The 26,325-nt window shown below is 38.1% G+C and overlaps 2 protein-coding genes across 9 annotated transcripts in view; one reads left to right on the top strand and one right to left on the bottom strand.

Moving 5' to 3' along the window:
• The window catches only part of USP37 (ubiquitin specific peptidase 37), a 91,504-nt gene extending 73,301 nt beyond the window's left edge, over positions 1–18,203 (bottom strand). The window contains exons 1-5 of one of the 8 annotated variants that reach the window (XM_043910057.1): positions 17,953–18,203; positions 12,935–13,075; positions 8,243–8,466; positions 4,690–4,861; positions 1,404–1,504 (exon numbers count right to left, since the gene is read on the bottom strand). In XM_043910057.1, the coding sequence (XP_043765992.1) occupies positions 1,404–1,504; positions 4,690–4,861; positions 8,243–8,398 (429 nt within the window). In that variant the 5' untranslated portion in view covers positions 8,399–8,466; positions 12,935–13,075; positions 17,953–18,203. Of the gene's footprint in view, positions 1–1,403; positions 1,505–4,689; positions 4,862–8,242; positions 8,467–12,934; positions 13,076–17,792; positions 17,883–17,952 lie in introns of those variants that run through there. The other 7 variants (XM_043910055.1, XM_043910051.1, XM_043910053.1 and 4 more) reach the window with 7 other exon arrangements.
• Positions 18,204–18,404: 201 nt separating this feature from the next.
• The window catches only part of CNOT9 (CCR4-NOT transcription complex subunit 9), a 30,744-nt gene continuing 22,823 nt past the window's right edge, over positions 18,405–26,325 (top strand). Inside the window, exon 1 of the mRNA XM_043910060.1 lies at positions 18,405–18,748. Coding sequence (XP_043765995.1) covers positions 18,725–18,748 — 24 coding nt within the window. The 5' untranslated portion in view covers positions 18,405–18,724. The remainder of the gene's footprint in view (positions 18,749–26,325) is intronic.

Raw genomic sequence — 26,325 nt, 5'->3', positions numbered from 1 at the left:
TTGCATATTTTCAACCTTTTTTGACCATGACCCCACAGTGAGAAATATTTTACATCACAACCTATTATACATACATACAAATAAAACTGAAAATTTCGAAAACCAGTACTTATCCTTATTGTGTAGAATACCTTCTCTATTAATTTCTATTCTATTTTATTTAATGGTAGTCACAACCCACAAAACTGATTTTATAATTCCACTAATAATAGAAATCATTATTTGTGAAAGTATAAATATTTGCTTCTGCTAGATATATTAGAACTTAACAGTTTAAATATTCTAACACTTTAAATTTCTACCTGTAAATGGATGAATCTCAAAGTAATTATGAGTGAAAAACCCAGACAAAAAAATTATATACTGATTCCACTAATATAAAACTCTTAGTAATCTAGAGAGACAGAGAGTAATTCACTCATGGCTTACAGATAGGGGCCAGACAGGGAGCTGGAGAAAAGGATTACAAAGGGGGATGAAGAAGCTTTTAAGGGCTATGGCTATATTCACTAGGTTGATTATGGTAATGATTTTGCAGGTACATACATAAACCAAAACATAGCAAACTGCACACTTTAAATACGTGCAATTTACTGGATATCAATCATACCTCAATTAAAATGTTAAAAAAAAACCCCAAAACAAAAAACTCACCTTGTAAAAAGAAATTAACAAAAATGAAACCTTATTCACTGATTGCTTAGTCCAGTAAATGGTTTAAGTAATCAACCCATCTCCACACAGTCAAACAGAATTCATTACTTACAGGAGAGCTTCAAGGTTTCTCTATACACCTGGCTTACCATTGTAAGACAAATTAAAAGAGACATAGGACTGCTAAGGTGCAATAGTGCAAAGTAAGTCTCAGGACTGGCTGAATATTTATGAAAGAAAAATTATTAAAAATCAAACAGAAGACCCAACAAAGCAGTCTAGTATCATATAGTGTAGGTAAAGTTCATAATGTAGAACAGATCCAGAAAAGCATCAAAGAAATAGCAACAGCAAATATTTACAGGGTTGTTAGTACATGGTATGGGGGGCTAAGCATTTTTATAATACACATTATTTCACAGCAACGCTTAAAGTATTTTTGCTGTCTCAATTTTACAGATGGGTACTAAGGCTCGAGATACTTAAGAAGGAGCTTCTCCAATGGCCTACAACTAGTAAGAGGCAGCACCAGTAAGAGGCAGCACCAAATCTCAAACCCGCATCTAACTTCAAAGCTATGTTTTCAAAAAGTACACTGTGATAAATTTTAGGTATGTGGCAAATATCCTTGTGATAATGTCAGAATTATTAGACATTATAGTCTAAATTCTACTTCCTGCAACTACCTTATAGAATGTCTAAGATTACCATCTTTTAAAAAAAAGCTAGAAAGATTCAAATGAACATACCTGATTGTCTGAGTAAGAAAGCTGCCTGTTGGTTTCCTTCTGTGAGGTCCTGCTGCCCAGAATAGCTCCAAAATTACTAGAACCCTGAGAAGGTTTCATGGCTGGTGGGGGGGGGGGGGGGGAAATCCAATCAATTACTTTAACTAAGAGATTTGTCATTATTATTATTTAATACTGAGGAAACAGAAACAGGAAAAATAAAACAAATCTAAGTGCTTATCTCACAGAAAATAATTCCGATATGTACAGTAAGAATTTAGAGCTAGAATCAAGCAAAAAATTAAGTAACAATGGAAAAACTTCGAAATATGTAATAGAAGGATAAATTTTTGAATGCTAGAGATTCTCTTATATAAACATTTGGTAATTAACACTAAGGCAAAGTCAGTCAGTGAACTAACTTTGGACACTGGATGCTAAGCACATGTCAGAACCAGTGACAGACATACTTCTAATAATGTATACCACCAAAACTTTCTAAGTTCAGCAAACAGAATAAGTGGCTTCTTCTCTAAAGAAATTAATGCTAGTTTAAAGGACATGAAAGGTAATGTATAAATATGGATTTTTATATATTTTCAAAAGTATTTCAAGGGAATTTCCTGGCAATTCAGTGGTTAGGACTCCATGCTTCCACTGCCAGTGGCCCTGGCTGGGGAACTCAAGATCTCATCAGCTGCAGGTGGCCAAAAAAACCCCCAGTAGTCTATATTTTAATTTTGTTAATTTCCCACTGAAGATCATTTGGAATGTTTTAACTTAGAAACATTACAAATAACGCTGAACATCCTTTTACATATCATCTTGCACTAATGCAACAATTTTCATAGGATAAAACTCCTTAGAATAAGAATTGTTGGGGTAAAGGATGTACAATTTTAAACTAAATTGATACCACCACTATTCCTCAAAAAAAAAAAAAGAAAAACCCCAACTCCAAGCTCCTACCAAGTATATTAGAGTATCTTGCCTACCCTCACACTACTGCCAATGTGATAATAAGAATTTGAATTTGTTTAATTATTGGTGAAGTTGAGAATTTTTTCATGTTTATGGGACACCTGTTTTTCTTCCTGAATTTTCCTATATGTCTATTTCTCTACTGAACTGTCTTTTTCTTACTGATTTGGAAAGTCAGTATTTATATATTAGCAATATTAACTCTGTCACTGTGACTAATATTTTCTTCATCTTTTCTTCTCTCCTTGTCACAGAGATCATTTAAATTTTTTACACAGTCCAAGTTATTAATCCTTTCCTTTATTGATTCTGGTTTTATGTCATACTCAGAAAGGTCATTCCCATCCACATAATATGTTAAAATCCATTCTACCCTTCTAATAATACTTTTATCACTTTTTAACACTGAAATCTTTTTTTTTTTAACACTGAAATCTTTGATCAGTGTAAAATCTATTTAGATGAAGGAGTTAAGATAAGGGTTCAGTTTTACTGTCTTCTTAAATGGTTAGCTACTTGTCCTATTTATAGACAACACTGTTCATCAACCATTAGTCTTTTTCCCATTGATTTCAAACACCAACATTATACTTTAAATGTTTCAGTTTTCAAAGTGTTCTTATATTCATTAGCTTACACTTTGGGGCAGTTACGGCAACTTAACCTAAAAGATTAAAACAATTTACCAAAGAATACAGAATAAGTTACGTCCACAGCTAGTTACTCTAAAAGCAGTAATGACTTACTGTGTGCCTATCAAATACCGGCTGTGACTGACATTAATGAACTCTTAATTTTTTCCTAAGCATTGTAATTAAGGTGAGAAAACATTCATTTTAGAGATGAGGAAACTGAAACTCATTTATTAAAGGAACTGCCCTAAACTGCACAGGATATAACAAGCAGAGATAGGATTCAAACCCAAATCTGTTTAGGTCCAAAGTTTGTGTTTTTCCATTATGCCATGTTGTTCAGACTCAAATCTGGGCACCAGTCTGCTGTGCTCTCCACTCTTTAAATGCATTCACAGACATACTTTCTTACACATGTCAATTTTTAAAACAGTGGTTCAATTAATATGATGGAATAAAACAAATAGAGAAATGCAGATATAATCCCTAACATATTCTAAAACTTTTAAATGGCACTCAACTCAATTCTAAAATTCAGTATTTAGAAAACTGACATGGTTCATTCAGATTTGGTAACATGAACACATGATGAATATGAACCAAATGGCAAACAACCATAAAAAATTTTTTTAAACAAGAAAATAGTTTATCAAATAGCTATTAAATACAAGCAAGGAGACATTGCTACATCTTTATTTTCTAAATGTTTTTAATGTGTTATATTTGTTAAAAAAAAAAACTCAGCAGTTTGTTAACTATAAAATACCAGTAAGAACAAAGTACTGATGATGACAGAGCTGGAGAGTAATAAAAAGAAGAGTGAAAAAGTCATTTTGAGCAACAGATTACTCCTAAAAAGATGCTTATAAATATGTATTCTTTAAAGTCAAAACATTTTACATGAAAGGGGTTGGAGGAAGTAGGGGAATCTGATCACACTACTTGATTTTCTATGGTACCTTCTGTTTTTATAGAAAAATAAAACAGCAGAAAAAGTTTCATATAAAAAAGCAACTATATAACATTTATGTCACAAGGTAAGTTTTCCCAAACATAATTTAAATCCTACTCCTTCTTTAGACACACACTCTTGTGGAATCTTTAGGGTGTTCTACATAAACAATCATGTCATCTGAGAACAAAGACAAATTTACTTCTTCCTTTTCAATTTGGATGCTTTTCATTTCTTTTTCTTGCCTAAGTGCTCTGCCTAGGACTTCCAGTATTACGTTGAATAGAAGGGGTAAAAGAGGTCATCCTTGCCTTGTTTCTGATTTTGGAAAACCTTTCAGTTTTCCATCACTGAGCTATGGGCTTTTCATGTAAGGCACTTATGTTGAGGTAAGACAGATTCCTTTAATTCCAACTTTGTTGAGTGTTTCCATCATGAAACAAAGTTAAATTTTATCAAGTGCTTTTAATGCATCAAGATGATCGTGTGGTTTTTGTCCATCATTCTGTTAAATTTGACGTATCACATTGACAGATTTTTTCCATATCTTAAACTATTCTTGCATTCCAGAAACAAATTCCACTTGGCCATGGTACATAATCCTTTCAATGCGCTGTTGAATTAGGTCTCCTAGTATTGTGTTGAAATTTTTGCATCAATATTCATGAGGGATACTGGCCTACAATCTAGTAATATTTTTTAATAACTGCTAATGTTAGACCCTCGGATGATTAGTGCTTACCTGCATTAAGTCTGTTTTGATGGACTGCATCTAGAAACAACCTCATTTCCTCTGCATCCTTACTTGGTACTTTATCAATAGACAAGAAGCTGTTATCTTGTAGAGTTAACATTAGGCGGCTTTGCTTTGCTCCACTGGGTCGAAGCACCACATTTTTAATGTTATGACTTAGCTGATCAACACAAAAGGAAGAGTATCATTAAAAATGAATTATAATGAAGCATAATAAGTTGTACAATGAAGACTAAACTTTATATGTTCCAAGATACATTTCTTACTCTTTTCCATATTAATTCAGTTTTTTCTTTACCCAACCAAAAAGAGTTTCCATTTCTTGATACACTTAAATCAAAGATTTCACTTCTGGAGAGGCACACACTATTAAAAGTTTACAGAGTAATCCAAACACTCTTGACTTTTTTGGTAGGAACTGCATATTTTCAGGTATAGTTACAAAAACAAAGAAGTTAATTTTCTAACACTTGATGGTTATACCATCACCAATTTAGAAAGTCATATTGGATTAGAGGCTTTTTTTCTTTTTAAACAAAAGCTTATAAAATATCTAGCAAGTGGTTTATGTAGCTGCAATGAAAAAGGATATTCTGATCCAAACTATATTCCTCAAAAGAATTCTATTTCTCAAAAATACATCAATATAAACCTTTACCAACATCAGAACACCTTTTTTGTTTTCTTTTTTAAAACTATCTAAGCAGGCTCATTTAACTTTCAATCACAATGCTCCTAAGTTCTCTGGAACTCTCTTAGCTTACTTCTCCCGCTCCCCAGAACTGGTTCAATATTTCTCTTATACTCTTCCAGACTCTGGATATATGCTATTAAGTGATCACTTTTATTTTTTCTTGGTTGAAATTTTTCCAAGACTAAATCAATAAATCTTGAATTTTTTATCTTAATAATTCTCCCAATTAGTCACCCTTATTCTCTAACATTCTCCCTCAGCAGGCATATACAGAGGTTTCTAAAGTTGCCTTTTGCTGAAGATATACCCTCTGAACAGCATAAAGAAAGAAGTAAAAGCATCTCACAATTTTTAAAATTAGGGATAATTGACCTTGTGACACTACTTTGTCAACAAAGGTCTGTCTAGTCAAGGCTATGGTTTTTCCAGAGGTCATGTATGGATGTGAAAGTTGGGACTATAAAGAAAGCTCAGCACAGAAGAATTGATGCTTTTGAACTGTGGTGTTGGAGAAGACTCTTGAGAGTCCCTTGGACTGCCAGGAGATCCAACCAGTTCATCCTAAAGGAGATTAGTCCTGGCTGTTCACTGGAAGGACTGATGCTGAAGCTGCAACTCCAAAACTTTGGCCACCTGATGCGAAGAGCTGACTCACTGGAAAAGACCCTGATGCTGGGAAAGATTGAGGGCAGGAGGAGAAGGGGAGACAGAGGATGAGATGGTTGGATGGCATCACTGACACAATGGACATGGGTTTGGGTAGACTCTGGGAGTTGGTGATGGGCAGGGAGGCCTGGTGTGCTGCGGTTCATGGGGTTGCAAAGAGTTGGACACGACTGAGCGACTAAACTGAACTGACCTTGTGACAATTTTTAGATAAAGATGAAAAAACAATTTACCAGACTTAATTTATATTTCAAACTTAAATGACAGGTTTTAGACTCAAGTAGGTCTTTCTCTCACCGCCCCCATCTAATGAATTAAATCTTGAAATCTCTTTAAATCTGTTTTCTTCCTTTTGCTTCTTCCACTGTCTTATCCTTTGCTCAAGACTTTCATTTCTCATCTGAACTCCCACAATAACCTCTTACATGTCCTTATTCTCCCACTACCTCTTGAAAGTCATCTGCCTAGCTGCCAAAGGAATTTAAACTTAAGATTCTTGGCTCCCTAGTAACTAAGTTCCCTTTACTATGACATAGAAGATCTGGATATTTCAAGATCTGGTTTCTATGTAGCTCTTAGCCTCCACTACTGCCATTCACTCTCTACTGTGCATTTACTTTAAAATAATTTTGTTTTCCTGAATGTTCATTCACACTAGCATGGGTCTGTACATTATAGAAATCATCTTCACCTTACCCTCACTGTGTCTAGCAAATTCTTACCTACCCTTTAAATCCTCAGAGCACAAAACACTTCCTTCTTTATGTTACATCAGTATCTCTGAGGTATTTTTACAGCTGAGAATGCATTTGGTTACTCTTAAGTTTGAGAGGAAAAGTGCCTCACTCAGCTCTGTATTCTCAGCCCTTAGCACAGTACCTATCACAGTAATCTACAGGTGATTAACAAATGAATGCTGAATGCAAAACTGATCTAGAACTGAGATGACAGTTTAATCACAGGTAGATTCATCATGCTTCTAAAGATCTATGTTTGCTTAAATATTTAAATACTTACTGAGTGCTAATTTGAGTTGAGGACTGAAAGACTGAATCTGTTTTAAAAAAAATCTTTCATTGAGATGGTCATATGCATATAAATGTGGTAGAAACTATTGTTTCTACTACCCATGTCACCTCCTACAATCTATTTAAGAATCCTTTTGATACATAAAATCATAACCAATTTACTTCCAATAGTTTAGAAGCAAATATAAATGGAAATTTTACTTCAGCTAAAGTTCTCAAGCATAAAGTTTTATAAACTGCTCTTCAAAAGAGTACTTTAGAATATTACGTTTATATACTCTAATTAACAAATATAGCATTTTTAAGTGCAGAAAATGTAAGACATTAAGTTCAACTCATATCAACAGAAGTAATTCTTGGCTGCACAAGAAAGAAGTGAAAACAAAATTATTTTTTACAGTGATAAAATAATGAGGTCCTTCAAAAGTTAACAAGAGGGACTTCCCTGGTAGTCCAAAGGTTAAGAATCTGCCTTAAAATGCAGGGAACTTGGGTTTGATCCCTTGTCAGGGAACTATGATCCCACATGCCTCAAAGCAAACTAAGTCTGCACACCAAAACTAAAGAATCTCTGCACTGCAACAAAAGATCCTGCATGATGCAATGAAGATCTTGTGTGCTGCAATTAGGACCCAATGCTGCTAAATAAATAAATAATTAAAAAAAAAAAAAGTTAACACAGGAAAACAGCTGTAAGGATGACCCTGAATATCATCCTTGAATGGTCCATACCACAACCTTTGGCAGCATTAATTATGAAGAAGAAATTAAAAAGACACTAATGAGTCCTATTAAAAGCTAATACTAAATAGTGATGAATTTATCACATATGTTGGTTGCCTGCGGGGGGGAGGGGTGCAGTGCAGAAGCGGGGAACATAACTGAAGTTATCCTAATAGCTTAGACAGCATCCAGACTCAGTTTCTCCCTGCTTCCTCTTCCCACCACTTTCTTTTCAACAATGGTGACTACTTCCTACTCTTTATTATACACCATCAACAATTTTGCTGAATAGTTTGTAATAATATTAGTGCCCTGAAAATTAAACAAATAGTAATCTAGTAGGGGTACTATGATACTTAGTGTGGCAGAGAATACCTGTTCACTAAAGGATGTGATTGAAGGTCTATTCCAAATCAAACTTTGGTAATACCTGAAATATCCTTGGAATCCCTCCAGTATTGTAGTGAACTACTAGGCTGACTTTATTTTCTTTTTCCACAACTTCAAAGGATCCTTCTTTCCATTTTGTAATCCCAGTCTGCATACTTCGAATTCTGATAGGGCCATGTATCTTCAGAGGAGACATATTTTCTTTAAAAATAAATTGCTTCTAGCCAAATTAAAAAGAAAAAATACACCTTCACCTGACAGATTCTAAGGAAGAAAAATAAAATAATAAGTTACAACTTACTAGTGATTAAAACAAGAGTTTGAAAGAGAACATTTAATGAATCATCATACGTCCTTTTCTCCATTTCCAATAAACTACCTTTTATTAAATATCCTCAAAGGCTCTGATTAGCTGGATAGCACTGGTAAGAAAAACAAATGAAGCAGTCACTGATGTTCAGTGATTGAATTTACCCACCTTTTATTTTTTCTGTACATGTTCTCTCCTTAGCCACGTACCTGAGTCCATTTAGTGTCTAAATTTTGCATTTTGCAGCATTAACAACCATACTGCTGTCACTGTATGACAATTAGGAATACTAAAGATTCCATTCTCAATGTGAGTGCCCATGGCAATATGGCCAACTTTTTACCTTCCTTCATGATTCTAAAGGATCTTAAATTTCAAATATAAGTAACAACAACAACAAAAAAATTCAGTCAGCTGACTCCAGTTTTTAAAATTGAGTTCCTAATGAAACATCAAATCATATGACCAAACAATTCCTTCTATCAGTTGGTAGTCTAAGCATATCCACATGTATAAAACATATTATATGAATAAATAATTGTCAGAATAATCAAATTAGTTTAACCTAAACAACTACATTATTAGAGAAAATCATTTATTCTCTAGGGAAAACTAACCAAAAAAACCCCTTCCTAAGATCCACCTACCATTTATGTTTAACTCTACCAGTCCTGCAAAGAATCTTTACCAATTTTATCTTTCACAAATATTTAAATTTCCCAAGTGAATTCTCTGATACTTATAGATATGACAGAATGTCTAAGACTCTTAAAACTAGCTTAACAGATGTCAGCAAGTAAATACAATTAAACAGCAGAAAATGATTATCAAGTAGTGTTATACACATATACGCAAATAAAATTAAAATGAAATTTACACTACAGCCTTCAAATCTCTAAAAACATGGACTCTAATACAGATTCTTGTTTATAATTTAATAAGTTAAAAACCGTTAAACTTTGCCTCTGCCTAAACAACTCAACTAGAAAAGCTAAAAACAGTAATATACATACAAAGGAAAAACATACTAGATCTAGGTATCAGAAGCCAGCTCCATCACTTACTTTTAACTTACTTTTCCTCACCACTAGTTTTCTCAGCTGTAAAATAGCAATGCTATAGTGTTGCAGAATTAAATGAAATATTGCTAACACTCATTAGGCACTCAATAGACAGCAGCTTCAATATGAATGAAATTAGTGCCCACTTTCTGAATTTATTCCTTGTCTGCAACAACTCTTTCTCCAAAGATCCCAAATAACTTGTTAACAACGGTCACCAACTCACTGCTAAACAGAGGCTAAATAGAGGCTAAACAGGTTACACAAACGATTTAGACAGGCAAAATATGAAAATGTCTGTTCAAATCTAGCCAGCTTTGCCATGAACCCAGCATTACCAGATCATCTAATTCTTCAAGAAAATGCAATCAAGAAAATGTCAAACTGCCCATTTTAAATTCTGGACAATGAATTCAAAGTTTCAAATCAAACAAAACCCACCTAGAGGTAGCATATAGACTGGAGAACCCTAGTTCAAGGCCCCTAGGTGCTATATATCAAACAGCTAGGAATAAATTTAAAGAGAGATATGAAAACACTTTGAATTGTTTAGAGTATTTTGCATCGTAAGTCCTCTATTATTATTCACTGATCGAATTTTTTGTGTGCCTAATTGTGGCCAGATTTATATACTCTAATTAGCTGGGTGTATGAATCCATCAAAGTAATAGAGGCCACTGTTGTTCACAGACCTGTCTGTTAATGTGACATTTTGTTCCAACCAGTAACTACAAAATCAGCAATGTGTTTGTAATGCTTTTTTTTTTTTTATCCTCAGTCATGTCTGACTCTTTGTGACCTCATGGACTGTAGCTTGCCAGGCTCCTCTGTCCGTGGGATTTTTCCAGGCAAGAATACTGGAAATACTTGCCATTTCCTCCTCCAAGGATCTTCCCAACTCAGGGATCGAACCCACATCTCCTGAGTCTCCTACACTGACAGGATTCTTTACCACTGAGCTACCTGGGAAGCCTTTTTTTTTTTTTTTTAACAATTAATAATTTAGTGCTTTACTGCTTGGATATAGCCTTGAGCTTTTTTCCACTCTATCTCATAGCACTGCCATGAATATGTGATCCCTCTTCTACTCCAGTTGTCCATGCCAGAAACATGAGTTATCCTTAACACCTCTCTTGATGATTATTAGTACTGGACTGGAAATGGAAGGTAAAGTCGTCAATTTAACCTCTATATACCTTCCAGACATCTTCATAATGAACTTCAGATTAACTCACATCACGATCCATAAAATCATTCAACAGCTCCCCATGCAGGCTACAGTTCATGGGGTCACAAAGAGTTGGACATGACTGAACAACTGAGCACAACACAGCACATGCCCTCACAATAAAATCTACTCATTCACATGACATAAACACCATTCATGACTCAGGCCCTGCTTACCTCTCTAACCCCAAGAGACTCTCCAAATTCAGCCATCTAAACGATTTACAATTTTCCTTAAAAAGGCATATATTCTCATGCCACTATACCTTTGCATACACTGTGGTCTACATCTGGAGGATTTTTTACCTACTCTCCCCATCCTCCACAACCCCCCTTTAAAAATTCTCCTGGCTATAAAATCAAAACTCAATTTAGATATTATCTTCTCTAAGAAGTCCCTTCTAGCTATCTTTCAATTATTCTCTCATCCCATATACACACTGAGAGCATTTAATGCTTTGCTCTTCTGCTGTACCCTGCGTTTACCTCTAGTAGAGCATTTATCACATTGTATTATAAACTACCTACTTGGCCCTTTGTCTCTCTCTTCTATGTGGGATAGAAGACAGGCCCAACTGTCCTAGACTTATCAGCTGGGGTGTGACAGATGCTGAGAAGCCCACCCCAGTGCTCCCCACAGAGAGCCACCAAATGAAAATGGAAAACTGTTATTTGAAGACAGGGAACATGTTCTTTATCTTTGCATCCCCATGAGGACAGTGTCTGGCACACAAGAAACCACCTCATTATTCAAGAATAATAGATCAGCACAATCAATTTTATCATTTTATAGTTAAAATATACAGCAGCAGATACTAGAACCATAAATCCCTTTTATATGGCCAATACAGGATTACATTTACTAAGCTCTTTACAGAAGCATCATTCTGTGCTATATATCTCATTCTTTGAAGACTATTTCCAGGCTTTTTCTATGTGCATCTGAATTTCTCCTAAATGCAAAGCTCTCCACGTATCAATGAGAAAAATCATTTATGAAAAACAAGAATATGTAGTTGCAGAATACATTATTAAAACAAAAAACATTAGCAAACGTGCCTAAACCAGGATTCATACAATCTACTGCTCAATGAAGAAACTATACTTTAAGAGGCTTATCAAATTATCTCATCTTTTCTTATACATTTAGGATGCCAAATTATAAGGGAATAGTTAAAACCCCATTGTCCCAGTATCTTCCTTACAGACCAAAAAGTAAATAAAGGACATTGACCTTGAATTCCTCCAACAAAAACATATTTTAAAAAATTAGATTATTTAACAAGATTTGGAGATAAAGATTTCAAAGTTCAATAAAGTATGGAAGAAAAAACTTTATTGGTTACTTCTGTTTCCCTCTATAATTCTCTCTACATGTAATCCATGATTTCTCTAGATAAAATTCTCAAATACTCTGATGCAGAGTTTTGGCTAGGTGTATAAAATTTTACTTCAGATATTGAACATTTTCTTAACCATTTCTACTAGTAATCTCTCTCTAAGAGAAAAAGCCTAAAAGGTACAAGACATAAAATTGGCAGAATCAATAAAACTTTTTCTTAATGTCTCAAACCAGTCCATTGTCTGCTCTTGCATTAAATGAGTTAACTGTATTTACTTTTGTACACTGATCATATTATCAGACTTTGCCCTACTTGGTTAAGAGAAAAAAACACTAAGTTTCCCTTCAAGTATCTAGCATGATCCAGTAACAGTTCAACTTTCTATGAACCTAACAAAGACAAGGTTTCATTAAACTCTGTAATGCTAATTCACTGTTAAAGTGATATTAGGAAGACAAAGTAGAAGAAAAACCAATTATTCTTTAGGTACATCCAAAGAGATTTGCTTTTCCCTAAATTTCTTCACCATTCTTGAAATCACTGTTTAATTCTGAGCAATCTGTGAAAGCTCAATAACATTGGCAAAAATGTTTTTATACCCTCTACAGTTATTTAAATGCTCTTATTTTAGGTACTGCTTTGAAAACATTCTTATGCAGAGGGTATTCTGTGGTTTAAGAAAGCATGCTAAAGCACAAAAATTACTACTACAAAATAGAAGAAAATGGTCAGTTCTTGCTAGTTGGCATACTCTTGGAAACATGTATATCCAAAATAAAAACATTACTTACTTTTCAGAGACTTTTACTGAAAAACCCTATGTAATAGCAATTCACCTTTATTCTGATCCTTGTGCCAAAGGCAATGCACTCTTCTTGGGGAACTACTCATATTCTGCAGCTATGCCAGTTCTCCAGGTGCCATCAACTCAGCTAAAGAAAATATAAGTGTGCCTTTTTAAAAAAAAAAATCTCATTTACAAGATTACAATTTTCAAAAAGTGCTCATTTACACAACAAAGATTAACTCTCTATTTAAAAATCATAAACTACTGAAAACATTTAAAGTATAACGCTCAAGATACACTTGTACACATACCCCCCACACACGCACATGCACACAGACTCAACAACTTTAGGAATATATCTGCTGTGCAAAATGAGGGACTCCCAGAGCCTGCACCTAGATCAATTTGTATCTTGGTTTATTTATTCCTGTTACATTTTGAAACTGAGAAGGCAGTGAAATAAACAGTATTTCTTTTGTTCACTTTATAAACATTGTTACATATCATGGTTTTAAATCTTAAAATACCACTTACAAAAGATGTTGATACAAATTTCAAAAGATGGGTAAACTTGGTTCTTACTTTTCTTTCAAAACTAAATTCATGGGTTTGTTTCTCAAATTTAGGCCTCTTAAAAGCCTCAACTTTCCCTGAAGTTCTTCTACCCAAACACTCGTCTCACTACCTTCTTGACTGTTACCATCAACTCTAAACTTCTTTGTTCACTTGGTAAAAAACCATTTATTGAGTTACTCCAGTTTGATGGCACTGTGGTAGGGACACAAATGTGAACATGACACAGTCCATGTCCTCTTTAAGAGATTCCCCAGACTTTCCTACATTTGTCTTTCCACATTTGTCATTTAGGCAAAAAAATCTCATCAGCTTTAGCCTTGTTCTTATTTATTTGAAAGTCATTCATCACTACCACCCAAATTCAGAAACATATCACTTCGCTAATCTTTCCCACCTGATATTTATTATGCAACATTTACCAAGCACAGTATGAAGCACCATACATGCAATATTTCATAATCTTCACAATAATCCTGAAGAACAGGGATTATTAATATCACTAATTTACAAATGAAGAAACTGAGGCTTAGACAGATAAGGTAATTTATCCATGGTTACTTAGAGTCAGTAAGAGACACACCAGAACTCATATTTTTAACTGCTACCATACTGCATCCTTAGGGCTTCCCTGGTGGCTCAGAGGTTAAAGCGTCTGCCTGCAAAGCGGGAGACCTAGGTTCGATCCCTGTGTTGAGAAGATCCCCTGGAGAAGGAAATGGCAACCCACTCCAGTATTCTTGCCTGGAGAATCCCATGGATGGAGGAGTCTGGTGGGCTACAGTCCACAGGGTCACAAAGAGTTGGACACGATTGAGCGACTTAACTAACTATATTGCATCCTCAAAGATTCGTAGCAACCACTTTCCAGTCTTCATTCTCTCAAGATTTTTCTATCCAACAAATCATTTATCTTGTAATAACCCTTTCTAAGGACTTTTTTTAATCTCTTACCAACTCAGGTGGTGCTAGTGGTAAAGAACCCGTCTGCCAAAGCAGGGGACATAAGAGATGTGGGTTTGATCCCTGTGTTGGGACGATCCCCTGGAGGAGGAAATGGCAACCCACTCCGGCATCTTTGCCTGGAAAATCCTATGGACAGAGGAGACTGGCAGGCTATAGTCCATGGGGTGGCAAAGAGTCAGACATGACTGAATTGACTTAGCACAGCAACTAAAGTGTGCACTAGTTCTCTCCTCAACTTTCTCTCTAAAGGGGAAGGGGGAGAGGGAGGGGACCTGTCTTATTATTTTCTTTTTTACTCCAACAAAACAACAGGTACTTAGTAAATGCTAAAATACTTGCTGCTGAGGCTAATTCCCCTCCCAAACATTAAAAAAAAATTTTTTTTAAATTTTATTGTGGTAAGAATATAAAACACGAGATCTATCCTCTTAACAAACATTTAAGTGTACAATACAGTACTGTTAACTATAGGCACAAATGCTGCACAGCTTATCTTTAGAACTTATTCATCTTGCTTAATTGAAACATTCTCTCAAACATTTTAACAGTTCATCACTACCTATCAAATAAATCCAAATGCTTCTGTGTTTGGCACTCCTATTTTTTAATTTTCTATTTCTCTACACAAGTTTTGTTCTACACACACAAATTATTAAATTTTGGTATTCTCTTCCATAACCACCACCAGCCACTTACTTAAACATGAAATTTTACTTTATGTATTTTTGGAAACTTCATCTTTACTGGTTTCACAGTTTAACCTGTTGTTAAAATATGTAAACCACTGCTTTGATTTCTAAGGGCTTTCTTTCCTAAAATGAGCCATAAAGCTAATGCACAAAGAGATAAAATTGTGTGGCGGCTGAAAGTAAAAAGAGAAGTTGACCTCAATGAAGTTTTTCTCCAATTCAAAGAATCTAAAATCTGAATGATTCTGACCTAAGAACGGGTAATATTGCCCAAAGAGGGAAACTCTCTTTTTTTGCATCCTTTGTCTGCGGGGTGAAAAAAGGTGCTTGTCATCAGATGACAAAAATATCAGTAAGCTGGTGTTTCCCAAAGACCTGATGGTTCTTCTAGCAAGCTCCAATTTACTTATTCATTTCAACAAATTCTTGAGAAATAGAAATGAAATCATTTCTAACCCATATTCTAGTAAAAGACAGACTTTAAATAACCACACAAGTAAATATATAATTGAAAGTACTGAAATATGGTATAAAGTTCAGGGCATGGTGAGAAATTATCACAGGGTACCTAATTTAGGATGGGGTAGGGGGATACTGGTTAGAGAATATCAAGAGAAGGCTTCTCTAAGGAAGTACCACTTCAGGTGAAAATTGAAGAATGAGTTAACTGAGAGATAATCATGCTGGAACAGTCCAGAACTACACATGCAAAGGTTCTGTGATGGGAAATAACTTGGTGTAACTAAACAAATGAAAAACATTGTGGCTGGAGTTTAGTGAGGGAAAAGAGAATGGTGCAAGATGAAGTGGGAAAGAAAAAGGTTATGCAGAATCTTACAGACCATAGTAAAGATTTTGAATTTTACCCTAAATGTAATAAATATTTAGTCATGGGAAATCCACTGAAGGTTTTTAAGCAGCCAAATGACATATTACTGCTAAGTGGAAAACTGATGTGGTTTGTTTGGGTTTGGGGAAGAGAGTGACAGGAGCAAGAATGAAAGCAATTAGGAGAACCAGATAGGACAGTATTGAAGTGATTCAGCTTATAACAACAATTACAATAATAGTTAATACTCACTGGCAAAAAAAAAAAAAAAAATACTCACTGGCTATTTATTTTATGTGGTGTGCTTACCACGGTTATTTCATTTAACCCTTATAGCAGTCCAACAAGGTGATCATTCCCATTTTACAAATGAGAATATAAGGAACATTAAGTCCAGGTGAAAAAGTGTTGTGGCTTGAATTACAAAAGTGATAATGAAGATGTACAGAAATAAATCCAAGACACATAATGGAAATACAATAAATAGAACCTGAAGAGGGTATAGATACATGGGATGACGAGAAGGCAAGAATGGTTTTCAAGGTTCTAGACTATGTAAATGGATATACCACTTAATAAAATGGGATACTGGAAGATAACACATTTAGGTATGGAGAGAAGACTGGTTTCAGGTATGTTCTTTTGAAACTCCTAAGGGAAAAAAAAATCAAATTAAGATGTCCAGCAGACAGTTGGCTATTTAGATTTTGAGCAGAAAACAGAGGAAACACACTGGATATAAAACTTCTCAAGTCCTCTATTGTCATTAAGTCACTAAGTCGTGTCCAAGTCTGCGATTCCATGGACTGCAGCACACCGGGCTTCCCTTTCCTTCACCATCAACATACAGGTAGAATCTAAAGCTTAGGGTGGAAGGGAACAGTGAAAGGAGAACAAGACTGCACCCAGAATCCATTTTATTCCATCAAACATCTCTCACTATGATCACCGATTACTTTGATGTCAACAGGCTTTTCAGTCCTCACTTATCTTTACCTTTCAACAGAATTCAACATTATTGGTAACTTCTTTCACCTTTTCGGCAAAACTTGTACTCCTCTATCCGGTTACTAAACATCAAGTATCTCTCAGCGCTCCATCCTAGGTCCCTTTCCTTTCTAGCAATGCACTCTCCTCAGGCAATTTCATCCACATCCATGGCTTCAATTACTATCAACATGGCAGATGATGTCTATATATATATACATATATATATATACACACACACACATACACACATTTATCTATGCACCCAGCTTACAGCTAAGCTCCAACCCCAGTATAATCCAATTGCCTACTTGACATCATCTATTAAGACAGCTCTTACAGTTAGAGGCTTGTCAGACACTGCCACCCCCAAGAGGCATTTACACAGAGCCTAAATTTCAAAGAATTACAAAACCACCCACAGACCAACTCTCTAGACAGAGGATTTCGTCATCAATTATTATTTCCTTTCACAGATCATGACCTAAACTAGGTAAACCTGACAACCTGATCTGATAACTAGAGATGGGGAACAACCAAAGGCACGAAAAAAAATATATAATCCATGCCTCTGAGTGAAACATGACTAGGAGAGAGGTGAAAAAATAGCCAAGAAAGTGAAACAGTATCATATCCCAAGGCCCGATGGACATGCGGCAACGGAAGTCACCTGAAGAGATAGCAGGCCTCGCAAAGAGGCGAGTGACGGAAGACAGCCCCAGCAAAGAGGGGCGAGGTTCGGGTCGCGAGGGGAGCGAGTGACAGTAAAGACCCGGTCAAAGGAGATGAAAAGCGTGGGGGAAAGCCAAGTGGAGTACCTGTGAGGCGACAGGGGGCGTCACGGGAATGGGGGCGGGCTGAACAGCAGCCGGCGAACTCCAGGAGAGTGAACGCCGAGTGGGCGGACCGCACGGGGCGAGAGGGCGGGGGGTGCAGGGTAAAACGGCTCCGTAGAGACGCTCGCCGTGCCCGCCTTACCTGTGCCTGCGAGTCGGAGCTTCGGACAGGCCTGCCGGAAGCTCGGAGTCCGCGTGAAGGGGGAGGAGCTGGGGGTCAACAAGGAAGGGACACCGGGCACTGAGAGGGGCCGCTCACTCCCCCAGTCAGGGAGAGCGGCTGATGGCGGGAACTGTGACCACACGCAAACACGCACGCACGCACGCACGCACACCCGACGCGACCAGGAGAAGCGCGTGCGCCCAAGCCTGGAAACCCCGCCCTTTCTACGCCCTCTCCCCGCCCCAGTACCAGGCGAAATCTCGCCGAGGTAGCCCCGCCCCCTGCCCTGACCGTAGTACGCACGCGCACTTTCTACTTCACGCACTTTCGCCTGCCTACCATTTCCCCCCTGCAGAGTCCAGTTGGGCATGCGCACTAGTTGTCCTCCCGGACTGCCTGGTTTTTCCCGCCCTTCACTGGCCTCCGGAGGGAGCTCAGAGTTCACGCCCCTCTCTGGAGATACCTGCTCCAAGCTGGGGATGGGGGACACTAGCAGGGGGCGGGTGTCCTTCCGGTCCTGAAGGGACAAAACAGACTCGAGGATTGTTAACTCCAGGAGCTGAGGGGGGGGCGGGAAGAGGGTGTGTGGGCGGGGTCAGAGGTGAAAGGTCAGAGGGCTGCGGAGGGGGCGGAGCGAGCCGGAGGCGGATGGCGGCTGCGACGTCTCATCATTTTCGGCGGCAGAGGCGCTGAAGCTGGGACGCGGCTTGGCGCGTCCGGCGGTGGGAGGAGAGCGGCGTCCGCTCCCAACATGCACAGTCTGGCGACGGCTGCGGTAAGTGGCTGAGCTTCCCGGCCTGGGCCCCAAACCCCTCCTCAGCCCCGCGTTTCGGCCTTCTCTCCTAGCTCCCTATGGCAGACCGGGAGTCCTCCAGCCCTCAACACGCGAGGCCCCGGCCCCCTTCCTCGCCGAGCTTGGCTGCGGCGGAGCCGGTCCCCACTCTCCCCGCCGGCCGGCTCTCGCGGCCTCTGGCTCCGCGTAGCGCGTTCTTTTCTGGCCCCGGGGCCTGGTCGCGCGGCTGGAGCGCCTCCCTTGCGGCCCAGAGGGGCCATTCATTGATTCATTGCTCTACCAACAGTTTTAGGCCGCCGTTTGCGTGCGGGCGTTGGCGGGGGCGAGGGGACTTACGAGGTGCATCTGACACTCCCTGCCTAGGCACATCGCAGCGGGGAGGAAATGGCTTCTAGCTCAAACCACTTGCTTTACAGATGCAAAATCCGAGACCTGAACAAGTGACTAGTTAGGATGTCTGACTTACGGTCCTCTGCGTTTAAAACCTTTTTTCACATTTTGTTTTACCAGCGTGATCTTTGACCAAGAAAAACAGTGTAAACTCCTAATAACCATGCACTGTGGCTCAGAGGGTAGAGTCTGCCTGCAATGCGGGAGACCTGGGTTCGATCCCTGCGTCGGGAAGATCCCCTGGAGAAGGAGATGACAACCCACTCCAGTATTCTTGCCTGGAAAATCCCATGGACGGAGGAGCCTGGCAGGCTATAGTCCGTGGGGTCGCGGACGCGACTGAGCGACACACACACACACAAACACACACAACCTAGCTGAAGTAATCCTGCGGTTTCCCGTTTTGTTGAAGTAAAACCCAAACACTTTGCATTGTCTGCAAGGCCCTACCTGAGCGTTTATGTTCCTTACTCCTGTTTTCAGTCTCGACTTTCACATTGCTCTGCAGGCTCCAGCTACAACTGGCCACCGTTCCATCTCTTCTACTTAAACTTTTCCCAAGTTTTGCTTCATTTACTTGTTTCATATTTGTCCCCCTTTTGAGGTCAGGGACAGGGATCATCTAGATCCTGTTTACATGGTTACTTCAGTGCCAGGACAGTTCCTGGCTCAAATATTTTTGCTGAATGCCTGGATATTGATGAGGGCGGTGACAACTGAGCGAATAGCCGTGATGGGCAGACAGGATCATGTGATTTGAGCATACTCTTCTGAATGCTCATCCAACTTTTTTCAGTTGCATCAAGGCGAAGTGGCTTAAAGAGAGAATAATATACTGAAGTTGCATTACCAGGTAAAATGACATAAATCCTCAATAGAGGACAAAAATTAAATTTAACAAAAGTTAAATTTAAAAAAGTTTAACAAAAGTTAAATTTAAAGTTTAAAAGTGAGTTGGTGTGACTAGGTTACAGGCAGCCTTGTCATTGCCAGGGCTAGTGGCGTCTCTGCCTCCTGGTACCATGTTTCTAAAGTGTTTGGAACTTTCCACGGGCTGAGATACCTTTTATATAATCTCTTAACTAGGTGACTGCAGTTTCTCCAGCTTTTTTGTTTCTTCCACACTTTACATGTAATATGACAGTAAAGAATCTGCCTGCAATGCAGGAGACCTGGCTTTTGATTCTGGGTCAGGAAGACCCCTTGTAGAAGGGAATGGTTACCCTTTCCAGTATACTTGCCTGGATAATTCCATGGACGGAGGGGTCGCAAAGAGTTGGACAGGACTCAGTGACTAATATGAGAAGAAGCCAGTCAGAAAATGAGGTTGCTGCTGGTTGGAGGGGACGGTTTAAACAATTCTAAGGTTGGCTTGTCTGTGTCTGAAAATCTGATTGTGATTTCTCTAGGCTTTGATACCAAGCTGCTGTTTCCCCTGTGCCTCAGCAGTCTCTGCCTATTCAACTTCTTTTCTTTCAGTTGCTCCCTAATACATCTTTCAAACAGCCATTAAAGCTCTGGTTCATTACTTAAAATATTCAATGCATGTTTCTTCAGTTAAATTTACAGTGACTTACTTTTATTAAGAAATTGAACTTTTGATGCTTTTTTCACCTGTTTTGCTGTTTGGACTACACAAAAGCTCTAAGCTCATTTGTACCGCTTATTCACTGGAATATTTGGTTAATGAAGAGACTGAAGCAAAAAAAGTTGAGCCACCCCTTTCCCAATCCTTTAGTGCCTTCCTTTAAGCTAAACTGACTGTATTGTTCTCATCTGGGTAAAGGGACACTGATGGTGTATCAGTTCAGTTCAGTCGCTCTGTCATGTCTGACTCTGCAACCCCATGGACTTCAGCACACCAGGGCCTCACTGTCCATCACCAACTCCTGAGCTTACTCAAACTTACGTCCACTGAGTCGGTGATGCCATTGAGCCATCTCATCCTCTGATGGTGTATATTCCTGACTAAAAATTGTGTCAATAAGACATGCAACAGTGCCTGCAATAATCTAAACTGCTTGAGAAGATGCTTACTTTTTGTCTAATGATGAAAATTTGTATTTGTGTATACCTTTATTTCTTTTTTAAATTGCATATAAATCATGACTTCATCTAGGGAGACAGTAGTATCAAAGGAGAATGTGATCACATATGAATGTAGTATGTTATTCACTGATTGGAGGAATTGAGATCATTTAGGATATATCTTAAATTTTTACTCTTGTAATATTTTATTATGCCAATAGTTTCAAGTAGGTCAGACTCTTTTCATTCTTTACAGAATATTTCATCCTAACATCTTCATTATTGCCATCACAGAATATAATTACATTCTCAAATCTGACAAATAGAAGTACCACACAGGATTGTGTTAAATAAGAATAAGAAAGTGCTCAGTGGTTGACTGGGTTTATTCACTGGTTAAATGACTTGCTCCCAGACTTCAGCCTTGGGACTCTAATTCTTGTGTCAGCAAAGTAACAAATCACTTGCTATGGACCTTGAAGTTTGCTTCAGCTTAATAGAATCACAAATTTTCACATATACCATGGGTCTTCTGTAACGAATGTTATGCTAGTGATCTAAAACAGCCAAAGGTAAGCCTTTAGGAGATGCACTGTGTACGCTTTTTAAAAAATTTCCAGTGACAGTTCTAACATCCTTAAACCCTTGTTTTTCCCTCACTTTCTATGTAACCAACAGCTGCATTAGTCATTTCATATCTCTTTGTTGAAGCAGTGCTGGACACCCAGATACCCTCCTCTTTAGCAAGTAAAAAGAACATTATGCACTCTGAAGAATCTAATTTAGACACTATCTCCTTCTCCTTCTTTGTCTCCTGTTGAAGATTTAAGCAAGTTGACCAAGTTTTCTTTGTTTATTCACTTCCATTTTTAAAAAGTTATTTTGAAGAACATTCTGGCCCTTCTTTTATAAAGAGAGGAATATTAAGCTAATTTGGTATTTCCCTTTGACACTGTTAAGAAAGTGAGTTTTCTTACTGTATCATCATTATATAGACACCAAAAGCCATGTGTTGAGCCTTCTCCAGACTTTGGAAAATAATCTTTATTTCAGTCTAATTCCATTTTGTATTCACTGTCACATATTCATTGATAAGAAAACCAACAGCTGTTTTTTTGGCCCTTGAATGTTAGGCTTCATTGAAAGAAAAAATTTTACTTGAAATAACATTTTCCACATACAAACCAATAGACAGGTAAGAAGAGAATGAGTCCTTCCTGAATTTTGATAGTACAAACTTTTTTTAAACATTTTTTTTCCTTTAATCTATTAAAAGAAAAGGACTACTGACTTTAAGCAGGTTATATATGAGCATATAATTAAATATAATTGATCTTGTTTCTGATCTTGAAAGTGTTGAGGATAACTAATAGTCCAAATCAGACTTCTCATAGATGACTTTGTTTCTGGGTATGTGCATTGATCTCACTGTTTACTCATATCCAACTGCAACAGAATATCAAGGTTAAAGTTCTGTATTGGGTTCTTAAATATTACATTTCTTCAGCTTGGGATATTTGTGATTTCAGTCCTGTGGACTAAGTAAGTTTCACTGATTCTAGAGGCAAGTATTAGTAGACTAGATTTTAAATATAATTCTGCCATATACTTGGTTATGTGAACTCCAGTAAATTAAATCCCCTGAACCTGTCTCCTTTTAGAATTTTGAGAATAATTTGAGGTAATCCACAGTGACTGGCACTTAGTATGTTCGATAAATATTGCCTCCTGTTAAAAGTTCCTAGAAAGGTCAAACCTAGTCTATGGAGGGCTGAATGTGGGATTTACTGAAAGAAGTATAGAGAATTTTGGGGGATAATGGAGTGTCCGGTAATGTATCTTGATTGTAGTGGTGGTTACTTGGGTATATAGATATCTCAAAATTCGTTGACATGTATACTTAAATGAGTACATGTGAAAGTTTTATTGTATGCAAATTATGCCTCAATAAAAATTGTTTGGTAGCCACTTAGTCTCTCACTTTTAACTAAAGAAAGAAAGTTCTGAGATTTTAGAGGCAACTAAAAATTATTTAATATAGTTCCCTCATTTAACCAATGAATATTGAGGCTCAGAAAAGTAAATGATTTATTCTAGGTCACACAATTCTAGAAATGGCAAAACTGTTTTGAAACCACTTCTAGGGATTTCCCTGGTGGTCCAGTGGCTAAGACTCTGACTTGCAATGCAGGGGGCCTGGGTTTGATCCCTGGTCAGGGAACTAGATCCCACATGTCAGAACTACAATCCAACACAGCCGAATAAATAAAACATTTAAAAAAAAAAGAAAAAGAAACCACTTCTAGCTCCCGATCTAGTGTGCATTCCAGTTAGGTACCTGTGTTGTTTCTTGCTAATTGAGATCTTTCTGATTCTTTTTTTTTTTATTTTTTGGCCGCAGTCGAGGCTCATTCCAACCAAGAATTGAACCTGGGCCCCCTGTAGTGGAAGTGCAGAGTCCTCTAACTACTGGACCACCAGGGAAGTCCCAGGGTCTTTCCTATTCTTAAACCTGATAAACAGGTTCTTAATCCTAGGTCTATTAATGGATTACAGGTAGACTCTATAAATTCCCTGGAATTATTTGTAAATTTTAGATAAACGTAAATCACATGCAAGACAGTTTACAGTTGTGTATTTTTCTGAGGAAATGATCCAGAAATTACTTTTGATTCAGAAATTGCTAACCTCTGCTTGTGTGGTAGTGTTCTGCTGTTAGTGCGTTTAAGTTAGGTAGTCTCCAAAAGGTGAAAGTGAAAGTCGCTCAATCGCGTCCAACTCTTTGTGTTCCCATGGACTGTAGCCTGCCAGGCTCCCCTGTCCATGGAATTCTCCAGGCAAGAATACTGGAGTGGGTAATCATTTCCTTCTCCAGGGGATCTTGCCAACCCAGGGATTGAACCTAGGTCTCCTGCGTTGCAGGCAGATTCTTTACCATCTGAGCCACCAGGGAAGCCCCAGTCTCCACAAGGTAAGTTAGATGAATTTGCTTCTCTGTCACTGGATGCTATGTGCTAGTAGATTGAGTTTGTATCAGGCACAGCCTCAGTGGTATATTAGTAAATTATAAATTAGAAGAATTGCAGCAACTGAACTAAGAATCTTTAGAGGTGATCTTTAAATAGAGAACTGGAGGAGGGTGGAAATCTGCCCACTGTTTACTCATAGTTCCATCAGCTGTAAAACAAGGGTGATTCCATGCTGTTGTGATCATTCAATGAAACCATGTTTTTAAGAGTACAATTCAGGGCTTTCCTACTGGCTCACTGGTAAAGAATCCGCCTGCGAGTGCAGGAGACACAGGTTTGAGAACTGATCCAGGAGTATCCCACATGCCATGGAGCAGCTAGGCCCACAGCTAGTGTGCCACAACTGTCGAGCCTGTGCTCTAGAGCCCAGGAACCACAAGTCCTGAGCCCCCATGCTGAAACTACTGACACCCAAGTGCCCTAGAGATTGTGTTCTGAAACAGAAGCCACGGCAGTGAGAAGCCCCCTCCCTACAACTAGAGAAAGCTCACGAGCAGCCAGCAAAGACCCAGCCCAGCCTAAGTACATAAATTAATTTTTTTTTAATTAAAGTACAATACAGTTCCCTCTCTTTCCTCATCTACCCTACCCTCTCTTTTACATCCCATTCCCTTTTAGGAAGTCATCAATTTTCAGATTCTAATATTTTTGTGAAAGGTGTACCTAAATAATCTTTGGGCTTCAGAAGGAGAGGCATTGGGCTTTTAGTTAATATTGACATCAAGATCAAGTGAGGACTTCCCTGGTGGCACAGTGGATGGGAATCCACCTGCCAGTGCAAGGGAAACTGGTTCAATCCCTGGTCCTGAAGGATTCCACCTGCTGTGAAGTGTCTGAGCCTGCGAGCCACAGCCACCAAGCCCGCATACTACAACTACTAAAGCCACGCACCTAGTGCTCCACAGCAAGAGAAGCCACTGCAGTGAGAAGCCCGCCCGCTGCAACAAAGAGGAGCCCCTGCTCACTGCAACTAGAGGAAGCCCTTCAAAGCAACAAAGACCCAGTGCAGCCAAAAATAAATAAATAAAATTAAAGATCTAGTGAGATGCTAGAGTTGTGCCTTGGGATTTTATTCAGGGATGATGTACAAAGTATTTTATCAATTGTCTAGTAATATAAATGAATATGGAAATCAGTGTGTAATTAAAAAATAGGGAATGCCCTGGCAGTCCAGTGGTTAGAACCCAGTGATTTCACTTCTAGTTCCTAGATTCAATCCTTGGTCAGCGAACTAAAGATCCTGCAAGCCTCAGGGTCAAAAAAAAAAAAAAGGTAATATTTTTATTCTCCAAAATAACTAAACTTCACTGGATGTTAAAAAATTACTTGTTGATATGTTGGTAGAGGTAGGGAAGGGGGGTGTGTATATTTGTGTGTGGGTGGGTATTGGTGGCTAGCACCAGCTAAATTATGCCTATCTGAGCCTTGATTTGACATAGGGAATTATGTCAAACTATTTAATTGACCCTTCCCATTACAGTGATGGTTATTAAGTACCTCAAATCTTATTAAGTAGAAAATTTCTCTTAGTATCAATGATATTGGGTGCTGGTTGTTTATCACATTCTGCTGAACTAACAACAGTAGTATTTTAATTTTTGTTTGTGGTTTTTATGTATTCCCTATCTCTATTGTCTAGGTCACAGGAAATAGTTTTTTTGGAGAGTCGTCTTTAGATTAGACCTAATCTTGAAGTGAGAAGCAGCATTCACAAAGCAGTGAAGAGTATGGATTTTGCTGCCCAACCACCTGAATTCAAATCCTGGGCTTTGCCACTTAACCTTTAAATAACTTCTCTGTTTCCTCATCTATGAAATGAGAGTGGTAATGATAAGTATTTTTTTAAGATAGTGCCTAATAGAGTAAGACCTATGTATATGAACTCCCACTTTCAAAAAATAACTATATTCATCCAATAACATAGGTATTCAGTGGGTTTATACTAACTTCTGCTGTTAAATCCGGGGCAGAATTCCCCAGGGGTAATGAAAAGGAGGGTCCCTACCTCAGCTATTTTCTGGTACCAAACTGTCCTCACTGCCTCCTCCTTGTTAGAGTGGCTGCAGAACTCCTCTCTAAGCTGGTTCTTGAGGGCCACATTACCAACCATCT

This window comes from Cervus elaphus, chromosome 8, assembly GCF_910594005.1.
Source record: "Cervus elaphus chromosome 8, mCerEla1.1, whole genome shotgun sequence".
Taxonomy (NCBI): domain Eukaryota; kingdom Metazoa; phylum Chordata; class Mammalia; order Artiodactyla; family Cervidae; genus Cervus; species Cervus elaphus.
The sequence above is the reverse complement of the archived record's forward strand: the minus strand, read 5'-3'. Positions and strand labels throughout refer to the sequence as shown.